We start from the raw sequence: 17176 nt of genomic DNA, 5'->3' as shown, positions 1-17176 counted from the left end.
TCAGGCGTCCGTTTGGCTGTGCGGGATGATTAAGTACGCAGTCACGTTCGGTCAAAATATAGGCGTTATTTTAGTTAGTTGCGTCGCACAGAGAAAGTGCCATGCAATCAATCAATCAATCAATCAATAAATCGACCAACCAACCAACCAACCCACTAATCACTCATGTAGGTGTTTGGTCCATGTGTTTAATAGAGGGTGATGGATAATCTTTTATTATTTAGCATGTTCCCTATAGTCTAGGTTCAATGTGTTTTTTTGGCATACCATCCAACCAATCAACCAACCAATCAACTAACTAACTAACTAACTAACTAACTAACTAACTAACTAACTAACTAACTGACTAACTAACCAACCAACCAACCAACCCATCCATCAATCAATCATTTAGAGGGGAAAGACCGCCACTAGCAATTGTTTACAAAACATTTGATTTATTATTGTTTTATTTGTAACTAAGATGTGTGTGTGTTCTTTGAAGTATTTTTCCTACCCTCTTTTCAATTTTTCATTTAACAGCAATATTTTTAAATTATTCAAATTGCATTAACCCCTCCTCCAACAATAAAAAGATGACTAATAGAAATTAATTCACAAGTTAAAATTATTAAAAAAGGGAAGGGCACAAAAACAAAAATAAATAAATAAATTATTATCAGGCAATACCAATATAAAGCAGTAATAGTGTCTGCAATGATCCATCTTAATTTAAAGAATCAAAAAAATCTTTTAACACAGCTGCATTTTAGATATGCACTTAAAAATGACAAATGCACCATATTTAAACCTCCCTCCATAAAATAAAAGATCAGTGTATTGGTACCTTAAATCTGGAATAGATTTGATAAAGCTGAAAGCAAATGAATTATCTTTGGTAATGCCATAATCTTGATAACAGTAACTTTACAGAGTACTGAATTTTTTCGTAGTTCCCAAGCATTAATTATTTATGACAATTTCCTGATTTTCTTTGTTAAATCTGTATCTAACATAGCTTGTTAATCTAATAAGAAATCTATTCCTAAAAGTTTAAAATTTGACTATGATCAATGAAAGATAAGAAGTTAGCAATATCCATTAACTCTACTTTTCGCTATATAGATGACGTTCTTTCACTAAACAATTCAAAATTTGGTGACTATGTGGAACGCATCTATCCCATCGAATTGGAGATAAAGGATACTACAGATACAGTTAAGTCGGCTTCATATCTTGACTTACATCTAGAAATTGACAATAAGGGTCGGTTGAAGACAAAACTTTACGACAAAAGAGATGATTTCAGCTTTCCAATTGTGAACTTTCCATTTCTAAGTAGCAACATTCCAGCAGCACCTGCATACGGGGTATATATCTCCCAATTGATACGATATTCCCGTGCTTGCATTTCCTATCATGATTTTCTTGATAGAGGGTTACTGCTTACAAGGAAGCTATTAAACCAAGAGTTCCAAATGGTGAAGTTGAAATCATCCCTTCCTAAATGTAACGGTCGCCATCACGAGTTGGTTGACCGTTATGGAATAACCGTTTCACAAATGATATCGGATATGTTCCTTACGTCGTAAATACAATCCCCTTCCCTTTCATGAATGTGACCTACCGAATTAGACTATTTACCGGATTTGTAATCACATAAGCAACACGACGGGTGCCACATGTGGAGCAGGATCTGCTTACCCTTCCGGAGCACCTGATATCACCCCTAGTTTTTGGTGGGGTTCGTGTTGTTTATTCTTTAGTTTTCTATGTGGTGTCGGTGTCATGTGTACTATTGTTTTTCTGTTTGTCTTTTTCATTTTTAGCCATGGCGTTGTCAGTTTGTTTTAGATTTATTAGTTTGACTGTCCCTTTGGTTTCTTTCGTCCCTCTTTTATATGCAGTACAAAGTATGAGAAAACCATGGATGTCAGATGTAGATTTAAGTGTTAGGTATACTAATTCAACATCAATAATAAGTATGTGGAGAGGGTATTTCCCTGTCTACTGCCTCTCTCAAGATTGAAGAAATTTGATAACTTTCCAATATTCATAACACAGCTGTTATCTTCTGAATAGAGAGTGTCAAACCATTTACGTAAGGATGGTCCAAAATTAAAACTTCGAACAGCATAAAATTGAGAATGGAAATGGGGAATGTGTCAAAGAGACAACAACCCGACCAAAATAAAAAAATACAACAGCAGAAGGTCACCAACAGGTCTTCAATGTAGCGAGAAATTCCCGCACCCGGAGGCGTCCTTCAGCTGGCCCCTAAACAAATATATACTAGTTCAGTGATAATGAACGCCATACTAATTTCCAAATTGTACACAAGAAACTAAAATTTAAATAATACAAGACTAACAAAGGCCAGAGGCTCCTGACTTGGGACAGGCGCAAAAATGCGGCGGGGTTAAACATGTTTGTGAGATCTCAACCCTTCCCTATACCTCTAACCAGTGTAGAAAAGCATGTACATCAAGTCTAAAACCCCGAAAATGGTTATCCAAAGCTGTCATATCTTTTGAGTATTTTGTCACATATGGTAATTACATGTCGATGTCAGATCATTTGTGATCTCTCAAGAACTATGTTTCTTCACGAAACTTTGGTTATTTAAATTATTTTTGTTGTAATGTTTAGTTGCTGTCTAATCAATACCATAACTTTGATATTTTCTCCTCCGTTAATTTTTTCTCGTATGTATTTGTAGAAATAATTTGATATACTTGCAATTATATCTACAAAAGATCTAGAGTTACGCTTATGGCAGAGTCCTTATGTGTTTGTATTTTTTGAATTATCACAACTGAATTTGGAAAAAAACAATACTTACATCGTAATTATAGTTATATTTATTAGCTTAATTTATCTAAACTTTGCTAATACGACATAAACGAAAGACCAGTTAACACTCATCTGATATTGCGAAAAAGACCATATCAGTCAGTACGTAAATACTGATCATCAGTCCTTTTCTGGTTAGTTGAATGATGAACAAGTTGCGAAACTTACTTGATTTGAAACAGACCTTTTCTTTTATCAAACTGTTCAAATGACGCAGTTATAAAATACATTATACGCATTTTGTATTTTTTTTAATTACATTGTATATTTCGATGACATTGATCGACACAACACGTCATTTTGCAAGTCGTAGAACTCGACATACGTATTTTTATTTTGGAACCAAAATAAAGCGTAATTATTAAGTTAAAAAAGGTTAATCTGTAAATTTAAGTGGCCTTGTTTTAATTGGTAGACATTTGTCATTTCGAAGCCTTTTATAGCTTACTATGTGGTATGGGTTTTGATCATTGTTGACGTTTCTCACTTTTTTATCATTTAGTATATAGTGAAGAGTTGTATATTAGCCAATCATACCCATCGTCTTATTCTTATAGTATCAAAATATTCTGTGTTGTGTGTTTTCAGTCTTTATCAGACGCAAAATAACTTCATACATCGAATATTTAAATTTGATTGTCATTCACAGGCAATATTTATCGTTTTATTTGAATTGTAGTTTGTCCATTAGGGTGGAAATCATATGGATTCAGCTGTTACTTCTTTAGTCAGACAACGGCAACCTGGAATAACGCCAAGGTACGTTAATGCCGTCTTTAAAATTGATAAAACAAAATATAACATGATTTATTTCCCTTATGTCAGCATAAAAAAGCAAAAAAAATCCACTGTGTTAAACATTTCAGAATTATCTTCAATTTACACTTTAATTTTAATACAGTGATACCAGCTGAAACATAATAGTCCATTGTGTTTTCAACAGTCAGCAACACTTGTGAATCCCTATTGTTGAGAGAAACTAGTTTTTTTTTTTAAATTGAGAATGGAAATGGGGAATGTGTCAAAGAGACAACAACCCGACCATAGAACAGACAACAGCAGAAGGTCACCAATAGGTCTTCAATGCAGCGAGAAACTCCCGCACCCGGAGGCGTCCTTCATCTGGCCCTAAACAAATAACTATACTAGTTTAGTGATAATGAACGATATACTAAACTCCAAATTATACACAAGAAAATAAAATTAAAAACCATGCAAGACTAACAAACGCCAGAGGCTTCTAAACAGTAAAATTCAGTTCAAGAGAAGTCTGAGTCCAATATCAAGAGAGGTAACAAAAGAAAATAAACAAAATGACAATAATACATAAATAACAACAGACTACTAGCAATAACTGACATGTCAGCTCCAGATCTCGATAAAAATGATTGTTTTTTTATTCGTCTTTGTTTTCCATTATATTATATTAATTTGTTTTTATACGGCAAATGTTGATCAATACGAAATGAATGCATGTATGCTGGAATCACTTAATTTATCTTTCAGTCAATAAAAGATTCGAATTTGCATGAATTGAACCGCTACTGTAAATACTGATTTATAAACTTCGACTGTAATTTTAACCGAATGTACACCATATATCCCGGACGGTTACCTTTAACACTTCAATTTCAAGACCTGAAATATATTATTTTCTGTGGATATGGTTATGTTCACCCTTCTGTTCTAAATTCATAGCGCCCTCGGACATATAGTTCACATAAGATTTTGATAGGCTATATAAACAATATTTTGAATTATAGTTTAGTGATAACGTATAGTATAGAAATACTGTTTTTGTAAAACAGAATAATATTGCAAGCACTCCTTTCCCATCATTCCCTGTAGTTATATTGACTTATTTTGTTATGGTAATCATTCGACTGATGCATACCTTTTCCTGTTAATTAATTGATTGATGCTTTTAAAATCAATTGTCTCATATGTATTGCATTTGTAGGCCTAAAGCAAATTTTAAAACAATAAATTCTATAGGTTTGCAAATGGAGCAATAAGCCTGCATAGTTCTGTTTTTAATTTGACTTTCATTATAAAACGTATATGAGTTATGACAGGGTTTTGCGTTTAATATACCATCCCTTAAGAATTTTTTTCCAAACAGAAAGCTAGAATCTCTGTATATGATAGAAATGACATATAAACGTGAGCATGTTTTCAAAAATTAACCAAGAACATTTTTTTACATGTAAGTTTATTTAAACAATGTCGTGTATGCTATGCTGAATGGTTTTAAAGGTTTGATTGATTGTTCAAACTTGAGCATTTTTCATTTTTTCGAACTAGATATGAACTAGATATAGAAAATGAATAAAGAAGAAGTAAAACATTTAAAACAGAAAATAGACAGAAGACCTTTTACAACTGATGTAGTTATATTGATAGTATTTCATTTACATTACAGAAGAAATGCATAACGAAAAATAGTATGCTCGCAGAAGTAGTGTCATATGGGGAAAGAGATTTCTTAAGGAAACAGGCATCGGAATATGCAGAAAGTAGGTACATTCAATAAGAGAAGGGGTGATTTGATAAATTTCCAATTAATTATAAAGTTCAATGAAGTTTAGATGTAAGGGAAACATCGTCAACGGGATCTAAGTCTTCTTTACAAGGGCAAACAATATGCCTTATCCACTGTACAAAACATTTAATTTTTTATACCTTCTTATCGTGTACAACAGATTAGAAAAGAAACAACACAAGACAATCGAAAGAAAAGCTTCAACTTTTGTTTACTTCTAATTGCTGTTAAAACTAGATAGAACAAATAACGTCTATCCGCATGTTAAATAACTGACATCATTCACATCTTTAAAACTTTGTAATCTGCAGTTATAACGGTAAGATTTAATATATATATTTTTTCTTAACATTACCAAGTTTTACGCTATTGGTCTGCAATGTCTTATAAAATTCTGACATTGTGCTGTTAAATGTCCACCCTTTTACTTCTTTATAGCTTTCTGGATTGGCGGAACAGATAGTAAGCATGAAGGAAGTTGGATCTGGGCGACCAGTCAAAGTAATTTTATTGTGACTGGATGGCATACCCGACTTGTAAAAGAACCGAATAACCAAGGTGGAAACGAGCATTGCATCAATATACACAAAAAACTAGATTTTGAATGGAATGATGATAGATGCTGGAATAGATACAGATACATTTGTGAAAAACTGTAAGTATAATAAAGTATAATAAAACCGACATTTAAAAATTCGAGCGTTGAGATTAAGACATTAGACATTACAAACTGTGATGCATTGCTAAAAGATTGAATCAAAACTCGACAATTATGTTGTTGAAAAGAAAACATTCTCGTATTTGGATAGTACCTTGTTTATTGTATTTGTTGTTTGGGTTTGTACACTTCAACTCATAATGCTATTGCTCGGTTTAAAGATAATATGTAGTTAATTTGTTGATTGATCACAAGTAATAGCTGAATATGTGCACCTCTGCTTTATTGATGTTATTACGACATACTAATGATTGCTTTTGACGAAACTGATTCATTTGGAGTCAATAGTATGTTTGAGTACAATGTATATATGCATACTTCATTATTAAATATGTGAAAGTCGTTTTTACTGCAAACATATTTTTAGTTAGACATTTTCTAAAAGAGTCTACTGAATATTGTGTTTTATTAAATTTGCGATTAAGTGTTGGTATTCGCTATTAATACATGATTTTGTGTCTTTTATTTATGATGTTAACATTAACGTAAAGTAGGATATGTATTGTTTTACTTTTATTTTTATAAATTCACTGATTTTGTGAACACTGTAGATTTAAACGAGTGATTCAAAGATGTTTTTCAATTTTTTTCGTTTTTCAACACTGATTGAGAATATTGCATATGACAAATATATGTCTAGGTTTTGTATTCCCAACATGTTTGTATTGTATACACAATTGATTATTCATTTCTCTTAAGACCGAGTAAGTTACCTATGTGTCAAAAGTGCAAAATAGTAGTTGGCTGCACTTCTTAGGAATGGCAATCACTTGTTCAGTTGCTGGGCTACGGAATTCAAACATTTGTGCAACTAGTTCTCTTATTTGTCTATTTTTGATACGATATCACAGAACCCAATCTATGTGAATACATGTATAACTACAATGTGTCAAAGCAGAATGATAAAACATGTGTACGCTTTTTGTTTCAGGTTGGTTTAAACAGGACAGCAACAAAGGCATATAACTGAACGAAGCACTTTAGCAAATGTTTAAATACATAATTTAAAAAAATGATTTCGTCACGTAAAATAAAACTGAAAACTAAAAATTCTTAAATATTGTCTTTATTGTTTTTGAATACGTGTTTTCATCTACATATTAATCATTGGTAGCCAGTTTAAGGAAGACAGTTCATAAACTTTTTTGTTTTACTTTACAGCATATAGTGGGAGATATTATGGAGATAACTGTGCAAATCGTGATACAAGCATCAAATTTGGTGTAGAGGTTGACTAAACGATAATTAAAAAAAATCAGCGGTTGGACATCAAAAATTTTAATTTTTTCAAGATGGCCACCGCTCATTTTAAAAATGGCGTCATCTCCAATTCGCTACATTTCGTAAATCCTTGGAAAGCTGTGCTATAGGTATAATCCAAAGTAAATTTTGATAAAATGTAAATAATAGTTCCTAAAGTACGATAAAACAATACATAAATGACGAAAAAGTGACTTCCGGTTCAAAAATGGCGGCAATTACGTTAAAAATGGATACATTTCATAAATCCGTTAAAAGCTGTGTTTTAGGTATAATCCAAAGTAATATTTGATAAAACAAAAATAACAGTTTCTAAAGTACGATGAAACAATACATAAAACACGAAAAAGTTACTTCCGGTTCCAAAATAGTAGCAAAAACGTTGAAAATGGCTACATTTCGTAAGTCCCTTGAAAGCTGTGTTGTTGGTATAATCGAATGCAAATTTGATAAAACGTAGATTACTGTTCCTAACATACGATGACACAATACATACACGACGAAAAAGTAACTTCCGGTTCCAAAATGACGACAAAAACGTTTGAAATTTCATTTTTTTTCATTTTCTTCTAATTTAAAAGATATATCACTTAATTTGTTAAGTTCAATTACCTAGTTTGATTAGAAAAGGCAGTTTTCATTCCGTATAATTATCTGATAGTTGCCAACACAAACACGTACAAGGTAAGCCAGAACGGAATAGTTTACAGTTATCAACAACGCTGGATTTTTTGCATCCGCTTTTCCAAAGTTTCTGATTCGAGGGTGCAAATGCCGACAAAGAAGTCCATTTTGGTTTCCAACTGTCAGTGTTTGTTTTTCTTTCATCCAAACCCAGTGTTCATAACTTGGTACGTGTACCTGTCGAATGCACACATCCGGTTGAGCCAACCTTGATATGCTTCTCTTAAGATGTGCTCCGGAAGAGAACTTTTTGTAGGGAGAATAGCATAGTAAGGGCGCTGCTTCCTGGCAAATGATGCAAGCAAATGCTTCTATGATGTCCATGTCTCTGTCTTCATACAAAACTAAAGCGAGCAACAACATCCTTTACATCGGGAATTAATTCCAATGTCTGCCAAGCTGACCTATTCAATTTCCCACTAAATGCTGACACAGTGTCACATTCACAGAATGCATGGAAGGAAATAATAGCAGCTGCACGTAGACCAAGCACATGAGTTATGTCATATACATGAAGCCATCGAAAGTCTTTATTCCCTAAAAAACTATCCACACTTTGTCCATACCTAATACTGCTAGAGCTGCAATCCTAATACTACTACATCTGTATCAGTACTACTTGAAATTACTTTTATCAGCCATTTTCAGCAGAAAGCTTATCATTGTCACACATACGTGTATCTGCTTGTTCTTGGTTAAAAGGGATAGCTGGGTAGTACCCGTAATAAAATTGCAAAGAATACTTCACCTTGAGTAACATTAACGTTTTTACAAGTCTCCAAAGAAGCAATTCTGTCGGCAACAAACTTGAATCATTCCGTTTTGTTGCCATGATCTTCACAAGAAAACGACTTCAAATTCTTGACGTTCTATCAGAACCAACAACTTTCCGTCTAGCACCAGCACCTTGCCTTTTGCTCGGTCCACCCTTTAAATTATTCGTTTAGTCAACATCAAATACAATGTCTACTCGTCAATACATTTCGATGCAAGATTTTATGTAAGGCAGTATGACATCGATTGCATAATCATCAAATAGTTTAGCACGTGGTGGCTTGAAATTGACCATTGATGGCCACCCAAAACGCGTTTCAGAATTTGGATCAGTTGGCGGCAAATATCACAATGTTTCAAGTATACCCATTTGCTGCGATTTAATAACACTGTTTAAAGTGACATTCTTAGACAAAAACAGAGAAGCAATTTTGTTTTCATGGATAAATACATCTTCCAAGTCAAACTGTCTACATTTACAGGAAATAAAAAATATAGAAAAGAGATCGCATACATATCTCACCTGCCTCCGAGTCAATAATTTCCTTAAAAAAATCAATTGTGTAAAAATTTTACGACTGTTCTAGAAAAAAATAAAATCAAAAGATGGATTTCCAAACTCGGTCATCACTTTAGAAAGCCTTTAACTCTTTTCAAAAAATTCCTTTTGGGTTTTCGTAGAGTCTTCGTCTTCGTCCATCTGTTTTAGAATGACTAAAACCACTATTTCGGTCAAATTCATCTACCAGTCTACTGACATCCATCCATCCATCGTCTCAAGGGAATCTTCGGTGTCACAAACATCGCCCTTCACAATTGCATTATTCTGTGTTTGTGCCTGATCAATTGTGATATAAATAAAAAAAACTTGCTGGTCTTACGTACAGTAAAATAACCATTGGCATCTTGTTGGTGATGCTCATGAAGGGAAGTAATATCTTGGAGATGGATCCGTAACTGTGGAAAATAATTTTCATGATCTGGACCAAAAAAATACGGTATCATGCTTTATTTGGACTGTTTGTACGTTATCTGACTCATAAAATGGGCGTACCGCCGAAAGAACAAAAGTTCTTAATTTATATAATTGAACAACAGATATTAAACTGTTGTCGAGATGACTCATTTTCCGTGCACCAGTTTATCAATTGATAATCGAACGATACAGATTCATGAGATATATTTTCTGCGTTTAGACATTAATTGTTCAGCAAAACACACTCAGTTATCTGATTCGCATGTCTAAAGCTAGCTAGGTTCATTTGAATATATATGAAAATAATATGACGTTCTAGGTGTTGCAATGTCGGCTTCAGTGAGAGCACAAGTCCATCCACTTTCAGGCAATATAACCCCATGAATTTTAAAACAAGCCATTTTAATGTACTTTCCACCAAACATAACGTTAAACTTATATTATCCGTACAAATCTGGCCATTCATACTGAACTTACTTACGCAATACCAAAAGTGGTTGATCTGCTGCTATAATTGATGTTTGGCCGGGATTTTGAAAGTTTAACCACTTTTTTCACCTATCCATCTTATGATTGATCAATTCAACTGAGTGGGCGTGTTTTCAAACAGTGGCATCATAGAAGTTACAGTAACTTGAAGAGTATATTTTTTTAGAGGAATGAAATGACGACCAAGATATGTTTATGAAATTCAAATCCTCCTCTGTTACATGAACTATGATTTACATCAGTGTGCCCTGGTAGTTAGTGCAAATCGCTCTGTATGTCTAAAAATAGTTTGCGCATGCGCAAAATTGATATACGCATTTGTTTCATAACCTTAAATAAATTTTTCAAACCATTTCATAATATCTTTAAAAATCCAAAAGCACCAAGTACATAGTAAATAGTTCAAATGTTTATGTGTGGTTTTTGTTACATTTTCGCGCATGCGCAAACCATGAAAGGTCAAATATTTAGTTCTATTAAATACGTCAAATGCAAGTAATGTCGCTACCAAATCATATAATATTTTTACCTAAAAGAAGGTCAAGAAACAAGTTTTGTAGAAAAATAAGTATTTTTGAACTCGAAAAAACAGCCATTTTTTAAAAAGGCCGAAATCATCTTGAAAAAATGATTTTTTTTCATGGCCAGCAGTTTTATCTTAAAAAGTATATAATAATGATGCTTCGTGCTAATTTTCATGCTTGTATCATCATTTGCACAATTCCCTCGATTTTGCTTGCTAATATCTTCCACTAATATGCTTTACTGAAATTCAGTCATTTGTTTGCATGTCTAGATATACTTTAAAAACAATATTTATTCTATTCGTAACTGATAAGTTGTAATTGAGTTTATCAAAATATAACAGAAGATAATTCTCTTAGACTGATCATGAATAAACTTAACAAGTTCTTCGAGTCCTCAAAGAACTGCAAATAAGCAGAACTAAATTATAAACAAGTTTTAATTGTACATGATAAATTTTGAATCGGTATAAATCAAGATCTAAGTTAGTTAAAGTTGAATTGAACATATTTAATCACATCTCCGATGTCGCGAGCCAAGGGTTACGATCCACTCCCCTCCTCTCCACCCTTGGCGGATTGAGATAAAATTGCGGAGATACAATGTAATGGTTTCTATTGGTGGCAGTTGTAACTGGTTGCATCAAATCAAAAAGTGCTTATAACATGATCATGAGTAAATGTAGAAAATGTCGATAAACAATTACCACGCTCTGATTGTGCAACAAGTCTTTATCCCCCAAAACATACGACGATGTTTAAATGTTCTTGATTAAATAATAGTAGTTCATGTGTATGTTTTTTGCACAAATGTTGGAATGGCAATGTATATTTTCGTTTCCTGCTTCACCAAGTTTGTAGACTCTAGACACTTACCGTGTGTTCACCTCCACACTCAAGAAAGTTTAAGTGCTACCAATGGCCAAGAATAATGTATTCGGAATGGGCGTGACTTTAATGAACTGATAGATTGCGCAATATTTTTATCACAAATGTTGGCTTAATCTGCCAAGGGTGGAGATGAGGGTAGTGGTTCGTAACCCTTGCCTAGCGAAAATGATTTAATCATGGTTGCAGAAATTTATTTTATGGATATGTTACAAAAGAAATGGTGATATCTACGTATTGCACCAGTTGAGCATAGCAAAAAGAACCAAAATCAAGAATCAAAAAATACAAATTAAATGATAAACGAATCATAAAAGGAATAAATATAAAAGTATTTGATGCAGACCCTTATAGTTTGCCGTACAACATAGTGAACAACAAATTAAATAAACAATCATAGTGGCATGTTGTTTGCAATTCCTCTACAGGGTCCTTAAAAGAACCATATCGACACTGGTACAATTCAATGACCTTTCGTACAAAAAAACATTTTGATGGACGAATATGTTGAAATATGAAATGAAATCGTAATATGTGTAAGCTAGAATGTTGATCAAAACTTTAAATGCCTTGCTTGCAAACTTTTTTGATTGTTTTCTCAGACATTGTAATTAAGATTGACAGATACATTCAATGGGTAGGTGGAGTAGCAGTCTGTTTACAAAGATTTAAATGGACAATAAATATCATACTCTTTGAAGTTTCCAGTCAGGCTCGTAAAGTGTATACAGAAAAAAAGAATAGTTAGTTATATTTAAACCAATTATGAAAACTAATTAAATACAATACAATTTTTAAAGTAAAGCAAAATTTGATATGTTGATTTTATTTGTTTTATAAGATAATGAAAAGTTTTGTGACCACAATTGCTTTATTCTTAATAATGGAAGATGAAACCACAAAGACATATGATTATATGTCTCTGTTATCATGTGTACTATGAATACTTTTGATTTCATTATCAGTACAATTTTCGCGAATAGGTAAAAGATACATTACTGCATGAGCATTGGATATTTTATTAAAGTTGTGAAGGTGTGTGCACTTTTGTTGTTGTTGTTATTTTGGCTATTATTTTTTTTAAATGAACTGCTTTCGGCAAATATCTTTTGAAGCTTTTAATGGTTTCGGATTTCTTGTTTCTTGCTTCTTTATGGATTTTTATGACGAAACATTATAGATTTGATTTTTCTCCAAAATATTTAAAGGATCAGATCATAATCAAAATAGAATTGGGAACTTTTAATTTTCTAGATTTTATATCAAATGCTCAATAATGTGGGATGGCTATGACTTAATTTCTTGTTGTATACATGTCAAGTTTAAATACACTAAGCAAATAAGTGAATGCGTTTAAAAAAACTACATTTATTTTAAATAAAATACACGAGTTAGTAAATATACAATTTTAATTGTCGGAGAGTGCCTTTTTAGAATTGATGGCCATTTGCCCTTATTACTATTACTGCATTGACCGAAATAGCTTCGGCTTACAAGCCACTGATTTAACAAACAGTTTTAACACAGCGATCTGAAGTTGTTGTTTTTTTATTCTTGCAGAATATATAAATTGCAAGTGAAGTGCAAAATTTGACGTAATTTGCAAAGACATATTTAATATATTTTTCTGTAAAAAGTAACAATAAATTATATTTTATATCAACATTATAGTTTGAAATGAAAATGTGACATTAAAACTTTTCATACTTAACGTTTTTCATCAATTTCAAAATAGGTTCACCATTATCTTTCCTGTACACCCTTTAACCATGCTTCTTTTCATCTATTAATTGCCTGATTGAAAACCATTTTGATATTCTATGACCAATCAAAGCTTTGTATATAGTTAACAGACTGTTACTCCACCTACCCATTGAATTCATGTGTCTTTCTTAATTTCACTACTTGAGCAAACAACCGAACAAAGTTTGCAAGCAAGGCACTCAAACTTTTGATTAACATGCAATATTCAATGTTACAAATCTACACACTATCTCTGTATGCTCTTGCAAACTACAAAATTACCGTTTCCGTAGGACTTTGTAAAAATCCCGAATATGGTTTTGTCTAAAATTGAATACGAATTAGTTTCCTTGGAGTACACTGGCATACATTTTGATTCGAGGCAGGTCAGAACAATAGTCAGAAAACACACAAGCTTGAAAACAAGTACGTTAAAAGGCAAAATATCAGGAATGAATTCTACATTTATACATACCGACTATCATATATAAATCCATAGTTATTGCAAACTGGCGATTGTTGCATCGAAATTACATTCAACTTTTTTGCCACGAAGTACTTCTCTTGTCTGACAAGTGATATGCTTCTAATTTTTAATTTAAGAAAAAAAAATAATGATTCAGAAAAGTTACTATAAATAATAACTAGCGTTGGTTGTGATATTATTTCCATTTAATTTCTCTAAATACTCGTTTAAGATTTAGAATTAAGATTTCAAACATGAGAACTCAGTACATTTTTCTTGAGATCCTTAATTTGTTTAAAATAGCGGTAGAGGTTAAATTCTTCCCATTATAGCCTTACAACGGAAGTCTTTTCGTTACCTACCTAAAGTGTCGACTGACATTCTAAATCAGTAGCAACACTAAGAAATCACTTTTCCATCTTGCTCAGTCATCCATGACCACCTTTGTTATTCGGTAACTCCTTCAACACAGCTTATCAGAATGCAACCATAGTTTTACAGATTATCCACCATAATACGAAATAGTGTTTCTCTCCGTATTGTATAGTTTTATATATGTCCGAAATATGAGGACCCAAAACTAGCTTGGGTACAACAAATTTGAAATGGATAAGAATTACGGAACATAGTCAAGATGAAATGTGTGTAAAGTGGGGATTACAATGGGGTTGACATTATTTGGTATTACCTATTTTTCTTGATTTTGATAAAACGTTTAACCTAAATTATGCTCCTCGAATCCAATTAATGTAATATACAAAATATGGTCAATGCAGTCCTTATCCCATTTAGTCATATAATTTTTATAAAGTCTTTAATAATGTCAAAATTGCATCATATGTTGCTATCAATTACAAGTCATGATGACAATTTACTACAGCAACCTAATAGTAAAATGTATGCATTTGTTTGGAATGGTAAAGCTGACAAGGTAAACCGGGAGCTTTTATGTCAAAAATACTCCAGAGGGGTTTAAACATTTTTAATTTGAGAAATTATATACTTGGGCTAAAATAACATGGGTTACAATATTAATTGTATTCAAATCAGAGTGCATATTTACTTCAAAACAGCATATACATTTTACAGAGTTGGTATATTTTGGAACAATTAAAAAAATAGATAACCAATTTTGATTTTTTTTTCTGTGACTGAAAAATGACAAATCTCCGACATCCTTTTTATACTGTGGAAAGGTATCTGTTCGTCTATATGGAATAATGAGAATATCAAAATTGATGATGTCTGTGTTTATAATAGAAGTTTGCCACAAAATGAGGTATGAAATGTAAATGTCCTTTAAAATAAGTAAGGAGATATATTACATAATCAAAATTGTGAAAGGCTATATGATATTAAACTCACATTTTTACAATTTGAAGATTTTTTTAAGTAACACATATTGAAATTTAACTATCTGTGGATATTGTCATTTTAGGACTAATTGAATGATATCTATATAATTCGGATTGAATAACGCGATTTGATTGAAAGAGGAGAATGAAATGGCTCGCACGTAAATTGTTCATTGTAGATAAGACATATATCATTTTGGATTTTCTTTGATTGATTCTGCATGTTCTTTACCGCAAGAAACTGTTTCTGTTATACACTAGCTTTGTTTTTTAATTTAATACAATGAAAATACTCAGGTGTATCGTATATACTTGTACGTGCATCATAAATAGGCATTTTTTTCTGTTTGAAAAAAAAACCATTGTTGTGGACATAACTGCTATCAATCAATAACGACTCAATAAACATATTCAAAAGGTAAGTTGTTATAACGTTTAGTATTAACAGGTTTATAGTTTTGTAGGTATTTCACACGTTTTATAATGTTCAGACAGAAGAGTCTCTTAATTGTGTATCGTTAATTGACTGTGTACATCGTGTTAACGTTAACACAGGACAAACAGATTTACCTTGTTTATATCATTAACATTGAACAGTTGATATATTACAGCATGTTTTAGAGCTGTAAATCATATACACATTCATCATGTTCATTATTTAACATTCAAGAAGATCAAATGTAATGATACGAAAAACGTTTTAACTTGCGAACATATTGTTCGTTGAGTAAGTTGAATAAAAAGATTGTGTTTTGTTACGTCTCAACACATTATTTTTTTTCTAATTTCTACGATTTATTTTCAAATGATTACTATAGGAATAATAGTCATGGCCATTATTATTATGTACCCCTATAAAATTGGGAATGGAAATGGGGAATGTGTCAAAGAGACAACAACCCGACCATAGAAAAAAACAACAGCAGAAGGTCACCAACAGGTCTTCAATGTAGCGAGAAATTCCCGCACCCGGAGGCGTCCCTATGACAATTTCACGATGTCTTTACGTGTAATCACCCTTAAATACCTTTTCACATTTGAAGCATATGAAAACATTTGACATTTCCACAGTTATATATTTACTCTTTAAAACGGTTTTATGTTTGTAAAACACTTCTTTATAAAGACAAAATCTAGCTCTAGAGCCACGAATCAAACCACATCAATGATAATAACTATTAAATAACACTACTTATTCAATTAAAGCAATTGGAATCAATCATATCTAGGGGACAGTTTGTCGCCTGGTGATTAATCTGTCGACAGCATGGTAAATCACACGTGATTGCCCGTTAAATTTGACATCATGCGACTTAATTCTGGGTAAATACGATTAGTTATCGCTTGAATAACAACTTACACATCGAAAATGATCATACTAGACATCCACAGTCACTTGTCTGCCAAAAAGACTACAAAACTGCAGCAAATTTCACGTTTTTACATGAACATTCCTTTCTGTTGAAAAATCAGACAGGTGCTCGACTCATTCATACTACAAGCATCTAAAAGACCACGAGAGAAATTTATTGGTCGGTTAAAAAAAAAAAAATAGGCGGGGCCTAATTCGAGATAAAAAAAACGGCTAAATGTTATAAACTTTACGTAACTCTTTGAAAATGCGGTTTATATGTCAGTCAATATGATATAACTAATAATAATAAATTCACAGTAGTAATTAAATGAATGTGAAATCCAATAAAAACATATATTTGTAAGAAAAAACATTTAAGTTTTGTAACCAGCGGCCTATATAAAAGTCTTCAGTTTAGCTATGTATGTTGGTTGAGGGAACTCTTATTTATAATATTATATAACAGACACTATGTTGGCTATTTCTAGCTTAGAGGTGAACTCATTAAAAGACAATTTGTCGAGAGTAGCACGAAAATCGCTAGCGAAACTTCCTAACAATTCTGAGATTT

The 17176-nt window shown here is 32.3% G+C and overlaps 1 protein-coding gene across 4 annotated transcripts in view; it reads left to right on the top strand.

The window, feature by feature from the left end:
- The window catches only part of LOC134691084 (perlucin-like), a 72970-nt gene that overhangs the window by 15838 nt on the left and 39956 nt on the right, over positions 1 to 17176 (top strand). For 2 of the 4 annotated variants that reach the window (XM_063551296.1, XM_063551294.1), the window contains 4 exons: positions 3512 to 3591; positions 5255 to 5348; positions 5813 to 6029; positions 7024 to 7152. In XM_063551296.1, the coding sequence (XP_063407366.1) occupies positions 3512 to 3591; positions 5255 to 5348; positions 5813 to 6029; positions 7024 to 7033 (401 nt within the window). In that variant the 3' untranslated portion in view covers positions 7034 to 7152. Of the gene's footprint in view, positions 1 to 3511; positions 3592 to 5254; positions 5349 to 5812; positions 6030 to 7023; positions 7153 to 17176 lie in introns of those variants that run through there. The other 2 variants (XM_063551297.1, XM_063551295.1) reach the window with 1 other exon arrangement.

This window comes from Mytilus trossulus, chromosome 11 (assembly GCF_036588685.1).
Source record: "Mytilus trossulus isolate FHL-02 chromosome 11, PNRI_Mtr1.1.1.hap1, whole genome shotgun sequence".
Classification (NCBI taxonomy): domain Eukaryota; kingdom Metazoa; phylum Mollusca; class Bivalvia; order Mytilida; family Mytilidae; genus Mytilus; species Mytilus trossulus.
This window is presented reverse-complemented; position numbering and strand designations above follow the sequence as displayed.